The 13,697-nt window shown below is 38.5% G+C and overlaps 1 protein-coding gene across 6 annotated transcripts; it reads left to right on the forward strand.

Annotated features, from left to right (window-relative positions):
• The first annotated feature begins 1,317 nt into the window (after nt 1–1,317).
• Nucleotides 1,318–9,396, forward strand: LOC105222731 (tubulin monoglutamylase TTLL4). Of its 6 annotated transcripts, none has more exons than XM_019989126.3 (11): nt 1,318–1,432; nt 3,318–3,929; nt 4,632–5,181; nt 5,252–5,629; nt 5,695–5,881; nt 6,079–6,249; nt 7,116–7,240; nt 7,315–7,754; nt 7,822–8,265; nt 8,538–8,787; nt 8,853–9,396. In XM_019989126.3, exons 2-10 carry the CDS (start codon nt 3,339–3,341, stop codon nt 8,694–8,696), a joined length of 3,045 nt encoding a protein of 1,014 aa, XP_019844685.2. In that variant the 5' UTR covers nt 1,318–1,432; nt 3,318–3,338; the 3' UTR covers nt 8,697–8,787; nt 8,853–9,396. The 6 variants fall into 6 exon arrangements, with proteins under 6 accessions (XP_019844685.2, XP_019844684.2, XP_011198476.2 ...); XM_019989125.3 differs by having other exon boundaries at nt 1,399–1,556; XM_011200174.4 differs by lacking the exon at nt 1,318–1,432 and adding an exon at nt 1,640–1,928 and having other exon boundaries at nt 4,620–5,181.
• The last annotated feature ends 4,301 nt before the right edge of the window (nt 9,397–13,697 follow it).

Genomic DNA, 13,697 nt, shown 5'->3' on the forward strand with positions numbered 1-13,697 from the left:
TCGCAAAGTCTTTAAAGCTTTAACTTTCAAAAGCTTTAATTTTCAGAAGCTCGTTCGCGGAGCCAAGAAGCTTTCATGAAAGAGTTTAGAAGCGACTACAATCTTAAAATCCGGACTATTAGGGTTCACAAAGTCTTTAAAGCTTTCACTTCCAAAAGTTCGTTGGAGAATTAAAGACTACAACCTTAAAACTCGGACTATAAGGGTGCGCAAAGTCTTTAAAGCTTTCACTTCCTAAAGCTCGTTGGAGGAGTCAATACAAAAACCTTAAGATCGGACTCTAAGGGTTCACAAAGTCTTTATAGCTTTCACTTCCAAAAGCTCGTTGGAACAGCCAAGTAGCTTCCATGAAAGAGTTAAGGAGTGATTGCAACCTTAAAACTCGGACTATAAGGGTTCACAAAGTATTTAAAGCTTTCGCTTCCAAAAAGACTAAAACCATAAAAATCGGACTATAAGGGTTCATTAGTCTTTAATGCCTTAACTTCCAAAAACTCGTTAGAGGAGCCAAGTAGCTTTCATGAAAGAGTTTAGAAGCGACTACATCCTTAAAACTCTGAGTAGACGAATTCTAAAAAAAAAACTGTTGATATTTTCCTAACCCCCATATTTCGCTTAGTACGTTCATCTTTCAAGATTTGACATTCTTTGACCCAGTCTAAGAAAAACTGGGGCCGAAAAGGTCAAATTCCTATTTGGTTATTGGTTTCGAAGCAAAAAATTGATTAAGTTCGTCTAAATTTTCCTACTCTCATAATGATGGCATTAAAAGTAATGGAATCTATGATCAGGTACTTGCGAATATTATAAATGGCAAGACTTTTCTGGCTACAAAAGTCGGACTTTCTCGTCGAGCTTTTTTGTAAGCTCTATCGTAAGAGTAATGCTACACTTGTTAATGCTTTCTCAATGAAATTTAGATTAGTACACTACTTTTGAATTTTACCCAGTCACATCCTTCAAATGTCTGTATGTAATAGTGCAGAAAAACTAAGAGAGAAACCAATTACTTTATTTCAAACCTTAAATGAAGGTTTTTGTATTAGCTTTGCCATAATCTTCGCTCTTTTACAATTCTAAATGTATTGCCAGAGAACGTATATCAGCGAACGTATTCATTTATACGTTCTCTGGTATTACCAACACAGGGTGGCATAAACAAAAAACTCAACAGAGGTGAACAGCTTAAGTATTTTCCAACAATCATTCAATGTTTGCGCAATATGTCAATCAGAAAATACTATTTCAAAAAATTACACAACATTTTTTAAAAATTGTGTAAATGCTCTTAATTTTGTTCTAATTTTTACATTCATTTCGATTAAAACTCAAAATAACTTCTGGCAACGCGTGTTGTGAATTTCCAGCGCAACCCCGCCAACAATTCGCTGCTGGCAACGCCAAACACACGTTCGTCTGTCTCTTCGACAAAGTAAGCACGAAAATTTCTGTTAGATTATTTCAATTAATTTTCAATATTCAATGTCGCTATTCGAAATTTAGTACAGAATAAATAAACAAACTAAATTAACTGTGTGTGATTCATAAGTGTGAAGGTGAGTGTATACATCCAAAGGAAATTAGCAACAAAAGTGCCAGTGTCAAATTGGAAGGGGGCAACAAAAAAAAAACATGAAAAAAAATCAAGCGTGGCTGCAGGAGCGCCAGCATTACCGGCAAAAATCCACCGAGTCACGCCTCTACACACCGCATTTGCCAACAAACAAAAATGCTCTCAGCAAACTGTTTTGTCGTAATAAACAAAAAATAGAAAATTTTATTAATAATACGAAAATAAAAGTGTCGCTGCCAGCACTTAAATAAGTTGATTATTCATATGTGAAGCATATATTTTCTACGAAATGGATACTCTAGCCAAGAATTGGAATTTACCAGATGACAACAACAACGACAATAATTTGCACAAAGTATGCATATTGTATTATTTGTTCAAGTGTGTGGGGGGAAAGCAGTGAGAAATGAAAAAAAAGAAAATAGCGGCAACGCATGACAATTCTGCCCAGCAAAATTTGCGCGAATTTGTTTGTTTCTGTTGTATTTGTAATATAACCTCGATGCAACATGTTCGATTGCATTAGCCAACAGTGCTGAACGGATGCGGATTTGTGCGCCCTTTTCCGTTGTCATCCACACACACACACACACAATCATACAAATTTCTTTACAAAACAGTTGTAAATGGAGTTTCGAGTAAAAAGTCAAAATTTATAAAACATTTAAAATTTTGTGATTTTTTAAATTTAATTTGACTGCACAGAATTTTTTTCCATTAAAATAATTAAAAGCATATGGATAAATAATAGTGAAAAAAGCATAAACAACATTTTACTGCAGTACAATTAAAATTGTAACACCACGAAAATAGAATTGTAAGTCATCACACTTGTAAACCTGTGAATATGTGTATTAATATTGCACGTGCCCCAGCTGTATTGTGCGACATTGAACTTCATTGCCACCAATAAGCGTTGCTGTGTCAGCTCTTAATTGCATGCCGCTTGCTCAACTGTGCCAGACATTGGCGTCTTCGTCTACCTGTTGTAGGCGGGAATCCCTGTTTTTCATCCGTATATTGGGATAATTTTAAGACATTGGCATCAGACTTGCTGCTTGCTTAACATTACGTCCGTCCCGCCACCATGTACAGCCCGCTCGCATAGCAATGCACACACCGACGCACACACTTGGTACATTATTGCGACAATTCATCAAGCGTTCAATTTTTACTTTGCGCCTGATCGGTTCGTCTCATCCGAGACATTCAGAGTAGACAATTGATTTGCTTCGATTGCTCAATCGAAAGGCGAATACTTGTGCTCGTGCCATATTGTTTTTATTTCGGGCTTGTTGCTAGTATTGTTAGTATTATTAACTAAGAGGTCTGTGTGGCATGCTACCACGAAAATAGCTTCAGTTATTTTTGTGTGCTCCGCCGCCATACACAATATCATCGCCACGAGTATAGACGGGGACAGCTTCCATTGCACATCGCGCGCTGAAAGATTACTCAACGCTGTGTATTGGATTTATCAATTAATTTTCGACTTTCGACGTCAGACGATGAGTGAGAACGTGGGCGCAGTTGCAGTTAGTGAAGAGCGCGGCAGCCGCGACGCGACATTGCAACAAGTTGTTACTTTTGAATTACCTTCACGTTATTTGTCTGTCATTTTCGTTTTTTTTCTGTTTTGAATTTTTTAAGCTTATCTTTTTCGGCGCTACGGAATATTGTTTGCTTTACATTAGCTGTTTAACATAATTAATTTCTCTCTTCTTTATGTGCTGTTTTCTTGCAGAAATCAAAATTCAAAGTGAAAATGGCACCAATTAGTGAAAAAAGGCCACAGCCTCCAAATACGAATCAAATCAAAGAGAACGGTCACACAAGTCATGGCCATGGTCATACGCATCTTCACACTCATACAAAGGAGAATGCCAGCAGTAATGCGTCTGGTGGTAAGAGTGCCGGTGTGAAAACGAAAGGTTTGGAAATACTCGATTTCCATGAATCATGGCTGGAAGAAGTCGAATTATACAAGGATAAATTGTATGTGCAAAAGAATCTTTTGCTTTCATCACACAATCACGCTCATACCCCACATGGTTGTAAAATCGATGCACCCAATCATTATATCAGTATGAATAATAAGTATATGATTAATGTACCACCGGGACACAATGAACATCATAACAATAACAACATCAACAATAATAGCAACAATATTCTAAATGGTACGAATGTGAAACGTCAAAGAGGTGGTGGCACACCGTTGACTGGGCCGGCTATAGATCCGTCAATAATTAGTAATGCCTCGCTGAATAAATCAAATAGGATTAGCATTCGTAGTAATACGGCGGCACCATTAACGTCCTTTTCAGACGTCACCACGCCGATGACCGGCGTACAGGTATGTAGAGCTGTGAAATATTGTATTTAAAAAAAGTGTTTCAAAATTTTAGTGTTTTTTGTATTTGCAAATAGTTTTTATTGAATCGATTTGAAAGCGGGAAAAATATAACCGGAAAAGTGTTTGTGAATGTATAATTTTGCTTCTAATGGCCATCGTCCACACCGCGCAGTCTGAAGGTGGCTGCCTTTCGTAGATACAAACGGGAAAGAGATTTCTATCCTCAGATCGCCAAAAAAAGTTTTAACTGTTGTAAAAAAGAAACGTGAAAATTTTAGCTTCGTCAAATTCACAAGCATCTCTCCGGTTGAAGCATTACTTTTTTTAATCTTTAGCTATCCACCAACAGCTTTCAAATCGATTCAGTGCTCTCGTTATATTGTTAGTATTTCATTTTTAAATTTGTTGTATTATTTTGTTTAACCCTTGTTTTAATAATTTGGAAGTAATTGTCACACTTATATGTAACTAACCTAACCTAACTTTTGTGTACCGATTTTGTTTCTGTTCCTTCCTTCCATAACCAATGGCACACACACCTACACACGACACGATAACTAATGCAAAAACCGTTATACAATGCTCCTGCGTATCCCGTACGTGAATTGATGCTGTTGCTGTGTTGTTTATGTTCCGTGTTGCGCTGTTTATTTGTTATATTCTCATTGTGCATGCGCCCTAACGCTATAGTTGCTTTTAAAGCGACCCCGCGATGAACCGGTCGGTGCGTCCAAATCAATTGCGCATAACTCCAAACGCCATTCCCATCCTCACCCGCATACACCGACAAATGGCAGTCCACGGCGTTCGGTATCACCACCCAAACGTGTCGCCGGCGGTGGCCCCAGTGCTGGAGGTGCCCTAGGTGCGAATGCCAGCAATGCCACTAATGCTGCTGCCATTAATGGCGGCACCTCTGCTCTAAGCACTGCCGATAAGTCATACATTGCTGCACCAACCCAGAAAGCATTAAACAAAATCATTGTGAATCAATTCCACGCTAGTAGTTTGCTTAATCATAATGATAAGAAATCGGAACTGCTTACGCAAAATGGCCTTAATAAGACGGCAGCAACCGCTTATGAGACTAGCGTCTATGCCGCACAATATATGCCGCACGATAATCGCAACACCTATCATAATCGCCATCCAATTGCCGATAATTCAACTTATGTGGGCGTTTCTTTAGCTAAAGGCGGTGACGGTGATCGCAGCAAGCATGGCAACACACCCGAGGATGATCCTTGTGCTGGTGAGTTGTATACAACATAAACAACAAATTGTCAATTTTATTTATAAAGATATTTCTCCTTTCTTTCAAGCAATCGACGATGTGAACGATTATACCGATAGTGACTCGGACGAAGAGTATACTGGTCATCCATTCTACCTCGTTAGTGATTTAAATGAAACACACCAAAGTAGAAATATACGCTATCTACCACCCGAACAAGTGAGCAACGACGTAACGGAAGATAGCGAAGCCGATACCGAAGTTAGCGAATACTTCAAACCGGAGTGTATATTGACGCCAAGTATTTTTCCAAATGTGCCGCCCTATTTGAATTTCTCATCGCACGCCGAAAAGGGTCCAGCTGTGCCGCCAACACTGCATCGTGTGCTGAAGTGGAAACTTAGTCCCGTTATGCCGAAGATAGTGAAACGTGTGGTGCTCAACTCAGGTTTTCGCATTATTAAAAGTGCGTATCCATGCAACCCTGCTTATAATTTTTTTAACATAATTTTTGTGTACTCTGCTTTTTAGACACCACCGACTGGATGGCTGTTTGGGAGAAACATATGAAAAGTCCAGGCTTTCGCACAATACGTTCACACCAAAAGTACAATCACATGCCGGGTTCGTTTCGAATCGGCCGCAAGGATAGCATGTGGCGGAGTATACATAATAATATGAAGAAGTTTGGCAAAAAGGAATTTGGTTTTATGCAAAAGTGAGTAAACGAGAATGTTGAGGAACATAACCTCAATTATTGATATTGCTAAGTAGAATTTTTAAATCTATAAATATTAACTCTTTTATGTGCATAGTGTAAAAAAGCATGATTTTGAGGTTAAGCGTTTTTCAAAATTCTTTCAAAACGATACGATTTAGTTACAAAAAGCATAATAAAATATTTCTTTTTTGCAGATCTTACGTAATGCCCGATGATTTAGAAAATCTTCGTCAAGTCTGGCCCAAGAATGCTTCGAGGCTGACAAAATGGATTGTAAAACCGCCAGCAAGTGCTCGCGGCACTGGTATACGTATTGTAAATAAATGGAGTCAGTTCCCAAAAGATCGTCCGCTGGTAGTGCAAAAGTGAGTGTGTGTATATGCAATTGTATTATTATTAGGTATTAACACCTTCACCGATTTGGAATCAAACCACCACCCACTATGGACGACGAGCTCGAATTGTCACGAGAACCTAGAGTGACCTTTGCATAACTTCCTTCTTCATATTGTAGCAGGTTAAACTCCTACTTAACTAGAAACGACCTCAATATACCAAATAAATGTCCAGCATGAAACGTGTCTGACCCCGTCGAAACAGCACATTTCCTAGCGCTACCGATAGATGACTTCTTTTAACGGAGTCTTAGTTTTTTGTTGTTGCTGTTGTAGCGCAGAAAACAGTCCTGAAGTTATTTCGAGGACTGGTGCTGAGTTAACAAACTTTGGCCGGATAAAAAACGGAGTCCGTTTCAGTTACCTTAACCCGACTGTCGTGGAAACGGTTTAAGTCTTGGTCATTGTTTTTGTAGACACATAAGGCAAACTCCAAATAGTTCTGAGGAATGCTGCTGAGATGACAGTCCTTAATTGGATAAAATACTCAGTCTATACCCGATTGTTGTTAACTTATTTGTCGAGCTGAAGTCAACCGGAAGGATCTAGGTTCTAGCTGTAGTCAATTTTATATTGAATCAAGTGAATTCCTGAGTTTTCTTAATAAAATCAAGCGTTTTCCTGTCTTTAGTTCAATTAGGTCTGGTATCAAAATTTTCTTGAAATCGCTTAAAATACACTCCGAGCTCCCACATAATGAATATGTTCCTCTTTTCTGAATACAGCGGCTAAAAATGAAAAAAATTTTCGATGATTTGACGAAGGCGACGATTCCGCTTGAACCTCGCCTTCCTTACTTGCTTAATATTTATATATTTTTTTCTCTTCTAATGCAGATATATCGAGCGTCCACTGCTTATCAACGATAGCAAATTCGATATGCGTATTTATGTGGTGCTTACATCGATAAATCCCCTGCGAATATATATGTACAAAGATGGCTTGGCGCGTTTCGCATCGGGTGAGTACCCTTCCCTTGCCACACATACCTACAAGACCACAATTATAAGTCTTCCCCCATTCTATCTCCCGCAGTGAAGTACAGCTCGGAGCTGACTAGTCTGGACGATCGTTGCATGCATCTAACTAATTATAGCATCAATAAATTCTCTCAAAATTATTCGAAGAACGAAGATTTCAATGCATGTCAGGGTCACAAGTGGACACTACAATCGCTGTGGTCATGTCTGGAGACACGTGGCGTGAATACGAAACGTCTCTGGGCGACTTTGCGTAATTTGGTGATTAAAGCCATTGTTAGCGGTGAATCGGGCCTGAATCGCATGTATCGTCAGAATGTCAATTTCCGTTATAATTGTTTTGAACTCTTCGGTTTCGATGTTTTGCTGGATGAGAATCTTGTACCATGGTTGTTGGAAATCAATATATCACCGTCCTTGCACTCCGAACTGCCATTGGATTTGCATGTGAAGGGTCCACTCATACAGGCTGTGTTGAACACAGCGCTCTATCAGGTGCGTACACCACATTTTAACCTTTTCTTGCATACCTAACCTCAAATTCTATATTAAATTTGCGCAGGTGCCGCCAAAACTTAATGAAAAGCAACAAAAAGACATACAACAAGAGCTGAATCTGACGGGTCCACTTTGTCACGATAAGCGCATCTTCACCACCTGCCTCACTGCCGAAGAGGTGCGCAAACACAATCAATTCACGAATCGTTCGATTGAATTTCGCGAAGAATATCTCGAACCCATACTCGCCAATCTACTGCCAGACGATGTACGCTGCCTAATTATCGCCGAAGATGAGAATGCGCGCTGTGCGCCACTCGAACGCATCTTCCCAACCGCCGACACACATACCTACCTAAAATTTATCGACAATCCACGTTACTACAATCGCCTGCTGGACGCTTGGGAAACACGTTATGCTGATTACCGTGCGGAGGGCATTGAATTGCTGAAACGTTATTGCAGCGAGGGCTATCATTTGAATGTATCCGATGCGGCTTTGGAGAAGGTGAGTAACGGTATTTTAGCAGCGAGTGATATTTATTGCATTTTTTCTGGTTTCGCTCAATATCTGAGTCCTACTATTTTTTAAAATGCTTAGTAGTATGAAAACCTCACCTCTGGTGTGGTGAATTTCTATATTTGAAGCCACCAGAGAGATTGCATTGATTAATACCTCTTTCTCCCGCGATTTATAGTCGCTTTCTGCACCAATCCTTAGATGACTATGAAAATCTGTTACAACAACAATAAAAATAACATTTTCCTCTTATTCCTCAGGAACCCGATGTGGCATTGACCGAAATCGATATGTTGCATCAAAAGAAGAGCGAAATTACACTTGTACCCGATAACAACACAACCGGCGACAGCGCATTGGCTTCCAAAGCGGGCTCACCCGAGTCAACGGCGGACACATCCGTGCGCTCGCAACACTAGAAACGCTTGCTGCAGCTCATGTGTGCTATGTGTGGCATGTTCTATTGACATTCGCCAAATAAATGTACAACCGCTGAGTTTACGCACAGAGGTACACATACATACAAATATACATATTTACATTCAAAAATAACGGAAATAAATATTTTTTTGCAGCTACTGTGAGAGTAAGGAACTAAGACTGAACTTAGCGATCCAACAACAAATACCTAATTGAAAAGTAATACAACAAAAAACTGCAAGAGAAAAACAACAACAACACTAATTATTGTATAATTTAAATGCAAATGATTATCAAGTCAGAACAAATTGAAGTCATTGAAATTTAGAAAAATTTTTTGGAGTCTGTATATCATAGGGAACTGCGCGCTTTATATATTAAGTACTACTACAACAACGACATGAACAACATCAACAACATACCTTTAGCCAAACTTGCATACAACGTTAAATCTTGTGCAACACACACACACACTGAAACCAACAACAACAACTAGTAACTAATGCGAATATAATAATGCTAATATTAATTATGAATATATGAAATTGTATTTTGCTAAGGATATTTTAAAAAAAGTGTAAATCAAACCAAAACAAAACGAAAGACTCAAACAAGAGAAGAAGGTAAGCACGAATTTATACATAGATCAGTGTATGTATGTATGTATGTAAATGCGCGATAAATAACTACTATAAATAATGATTTTGATTTTATTTGTTTCATTTTTTATTTTTCAAATGAAAAAAAATATAAAAGAAATCATACAAAAAAAATTCCAAAAAAAAAAAACCAAAATAAGGAAGAAATAAAAACACAAAGGGAAAAATTAAAAAAATAAAAAAAAAACAAAGAAAAATTAAATAAAAAAATATAAAGAAGTGTCTAGGTGGCAACAGCGGCAAGCAAAACACCGTAATTTATGGCTGTAACGGTGTGGCGCTCTTCGGTAACGCATATAAAGCGCAGCTGTATGGTTAAAGTCATTCCAGCCTTTGTTACAACATTGGATCCAGACTTTAAACCGCACAACAATTTTCAAAATTGTGATATTGGTCAGCAATCATGTCAATATATCAACCAGACATCAGCGTGACACTTTTATATAACCATTTGTGATAAAAACATATTCACCTCTTGCTCATATTCACCATATGCAGTTGCTTTATACACAACAATCCACTTACAATATTTTTCATATCATTTACAACAACATATAAAATAACAAAGCAACAATCAACATTATATACCATCTCCATATGTGATACATAACCTAATACCATCAAAATTTCAAACAAATCATGACAACATTTGCTCATGTAAGTGACGATTTTCAACACTTATATTTACAAAGGCTTAAATTTTTTGCCTTTTGGACTAAGCATAATTGATATATTCATAATATACAATTTTATGTAGTCAATATTACAAGAAATGAAAAAATTTTAAAAATTATTTAAAAAAAAAACCATCGAAGCATCAAAAGGCAGTAATTTTAAGCCTTTTCAATGCTATGTAGTAGTTGTTTTTTGCTGAAATCACTATTTACATACAATATCAAACATTCACTTTGAAAATACACTAAACAGTTGACAAAATAACCATTTATGAAATAGTTACCCCGCTAGTATTGAATAATGACAAGCCGAGCATACATGTATTTTTGTTTTGATTTATTGGTGGTTGTTGATATCGACTGCTTAAGCATAAAAAGCGTTTGAATTTTTTCATATAACTACTGAGTATTCACATAACATTCGTATCTATTCACTAAGTGCTAGGTACTCACACATATGTATTTCGTACTCGTATATACTCACTGAGTATTCGCATGTACTCGTATGTATTCACTGAGTGCTCGTTAGTACACGTGTGGTACCCTGAGTACTCGTATGGTACCCTGAGTACTCGTCTCTTACACTGAGTACTTCTAATTACTCGTATGTACTCACTGAGCACTCGTATGTACTCACTGAGCACTCGTATGTACTCACTGAGCACTCGTATGTACTCACTGAGCACTCGTATGTACTCACTGAGCACTCGTATGTACTCACTGAGCACTCGTATGTACTCACTGAGCACTCGTATGTACTCACTGAGCACTCGTATGTACTCACTGAGCACTCGTATGTACTCACTGAGCACTCGTATGTACTCACTGAGCACTCGTATGTACTCACTGAGCACTCGTATGTACTCACTGAGCACTCGTATGTACTCACTGAGCACTCGTATGTACTCACTGAGCACTCGTATGTACTCACTGAGCACTCGTATGTACTCACTGAGCACTCGTATGTACTCACTGAGCACTCGTATGTACTCACTGAGCACTCGTATGTACTCATTGAGCACTCGTATGTACTCATTGAGCACTCGTATGTACTCATTGAGCACTCGTATGTACTCATTGAGCACTCGTATGTACTCATTGAGCACTCGTATGTACTCACTGAGCACTCGTATGTACTCACTGAGCACTCGTATGTACTCACTGAGCACTCGTATGTACTCACTGAGCACTCGTATGTACTCACTGAGCACGTAACTACTCGTCTGTTACTCTGACTACTCGTATTTACTCTAAGTACTCGTATGTACTCACTGAGCACTCTTTTCCCGATGTTGTGGGAACTGCTCTCTGCCTCTCTCTGCTTATATGTGTCGTTCTCTCGCACATTTTCCCTCTCTCTCTCTAAATGCGTATTTCTTTGTTTTGAGCTTACATATATTATAGGCCCCTATTTAAACTTAAAAATTGTACTGCTCATTTCTACTATAAGTTTTCGAAAACTCGAAAATTGGTATCTCTTTGTCCACTCTTTAAAATATTGAAATTAATGGCAGCTCTAATTAATTTATATTGCTGCTAACTTCGAAGTTTCACGCTAGGTGGCGCTCAAATGTGCTTATGGTGTCTGTCTACACTAGATTTTAAAGTTGTGGCCACATCCTACATAACGGAAGATGAGCATTCTATGACTATTAGACAATAATTTCTGAAGAGTTGAATTTAATCTTAATACTCCAAATGACTTTGTGAGAAACTTTTTTAGGGAATAGATATCGGGGTTCACTTTTATCTGGCAAGAGGCGCTATTACGTTAGGTTAGGTCGTCCTTTGTATTACTCATAAACACTTAAAAGGTGGATAATCAGATACTCAACGATCGAAGCTTACCAGACAGAATATTTAGCCGGAACACTTGGGTACACCAATTGCACAGTGACCAGTCAGAACACTTATAATTATGGCGGGATTGACTTTACTAAGAGCCAGTAGTTGGTATGAGCTGTTACGGTTGACTCTCGTCGAGAAGGATCTTGCAGTCGCACAAGTTCTGGTTGTGGAGCATCAACAAATGTCGCCAGAACGCAATCAGTCATCGGAGAACTGACTCGACTCGAAAGCCTCCGACTTCTCCTTTGGCTACTGCTCCTTCTTCTTGAGCTAAGCTCACTATAATGTGTCCACTTCGCACTTTGTGCTCAGTTGCCTTCCAAAACGCGAATATACTTTGAATTATGAGAGCAAATGAAGCGTGGAAGTGTTTTCATGCAACAAGTACTTGTTGCAACATTGTTAGCTCTGACCGCAAGCGCATTCCTTACGCATTCAAAAAATACTTTTCGTTCGAAATTCTCGCCACATTTCTACAACAAAACAACATATTTACTGTTCATATGTATGTATGTATGTATTTAAGTAAATATGTATGTATAGCCCTATATACATATGTACCCGTATTTCTTTGCCGGCCAATATTTTATTATAAAGACAGCGACAATCTCAGTAATGGCCGCAATGACGACGAACTGCTTTATTAGTCCAGCAGCGGCGCGCGATAAAACCACGCGCATGCGCAGTGCGGTGGCAATAAAGACGCAGCTTCCGCCGCGCAGCCGCAAACAGTAGTCGGCGAGTTACCATTCAAAATGAGTGCAGATGAAACGTATAACCTAATAACAACAATAAAAACACTCCACGCTTATGCGCTGCACGTTCGGCAATAAATAATATTTTATTGAAATGTGAATTTATGAAAAGGTTAAAATATGCATATGAGTGTCGGTTTTTGGCCACTGGCTTAGGTAGAAATTGATTTCACGGGGTAGTCATAAGCATATTTTTGCTTTAACGAGTTGCTTATGTTAAACGGGAGCTTCTCATAAATCAAAGTTATCGTTTTGTTTTGAATATCACTTCTTGAACTACTTCGTTTGTTCTAGCTCTGTTGCTCTGACCTCTGACCAATTCTTTGCGACTTTGTTTTGTAGATCAAACCATTGGAGGGATTTAAATTAGATTAGATTGTTACATGAGGAATGCACGGTGGCCTTAGGTCTATTTTGCCCTCTTATAAATCACAAAGACTCACATAGTCCCAGCATATTGATAAAGTCCAGTATTCTGCTGCGTGCTAGCAAAGTCATGTGATTCTTATTGGAACCATGGATCCAATGGCCTTAAGCCTGCGTCTGCAGACTGCTGTGCAGTCGATTAGCAGGTGTTCTGGTGTTTCAGACTCCAGATAGTAGGGAGGACAGTAGAAACCCAGTTTAGTAAAGGTTAGCTACTTAGTAACTACTCTTACGGCTGAAGTCATACCTTAAGAAGTTCAATCAGATTGATCTTTCTGAAATTTTCGATAGAGACTATATAATATGTGAATCTGAATCCAGGTCGTTGTTGACATAGGGATATTATTTCGAGAAATAGGAACCCACTAAGGGAAAGAGTACTCCACATCACTTATTTAATAATTTAATGACCCTTCGGTAATGAAATATTCAGGGTTCATATAGATTCCACTCAGATCCGCTCGACGAAACGTCATCATATCAACTGATTGTAGCGGGGTGAAGGAGGTGGTAATGGCAGATGAGTTTCAACTTCAATTAAAGTCATTTGAGGGATTAATAGAGAGTAATCTCAGTTTCAAGGGATGCGATTTGACGCCATTAGACTATATCCTATGGAGCTACGTCAAGTTTATGGT

This window comes from Bactrocera dorsalis, chromosome 1 (genome assembly GCF_023373825.1).
Source record: "Bactrocera dorsalis isolate Fly_Bdor chromosome 1, ASM2337382v1, whole genome shotgun sequence".
NCBI classification, from domain to species: Eukaryota; Metazoa; Arthropoda; class Insecta; order Diptera; family Tephritidae; genus Bactrocera; species Bactrocera dorsalis.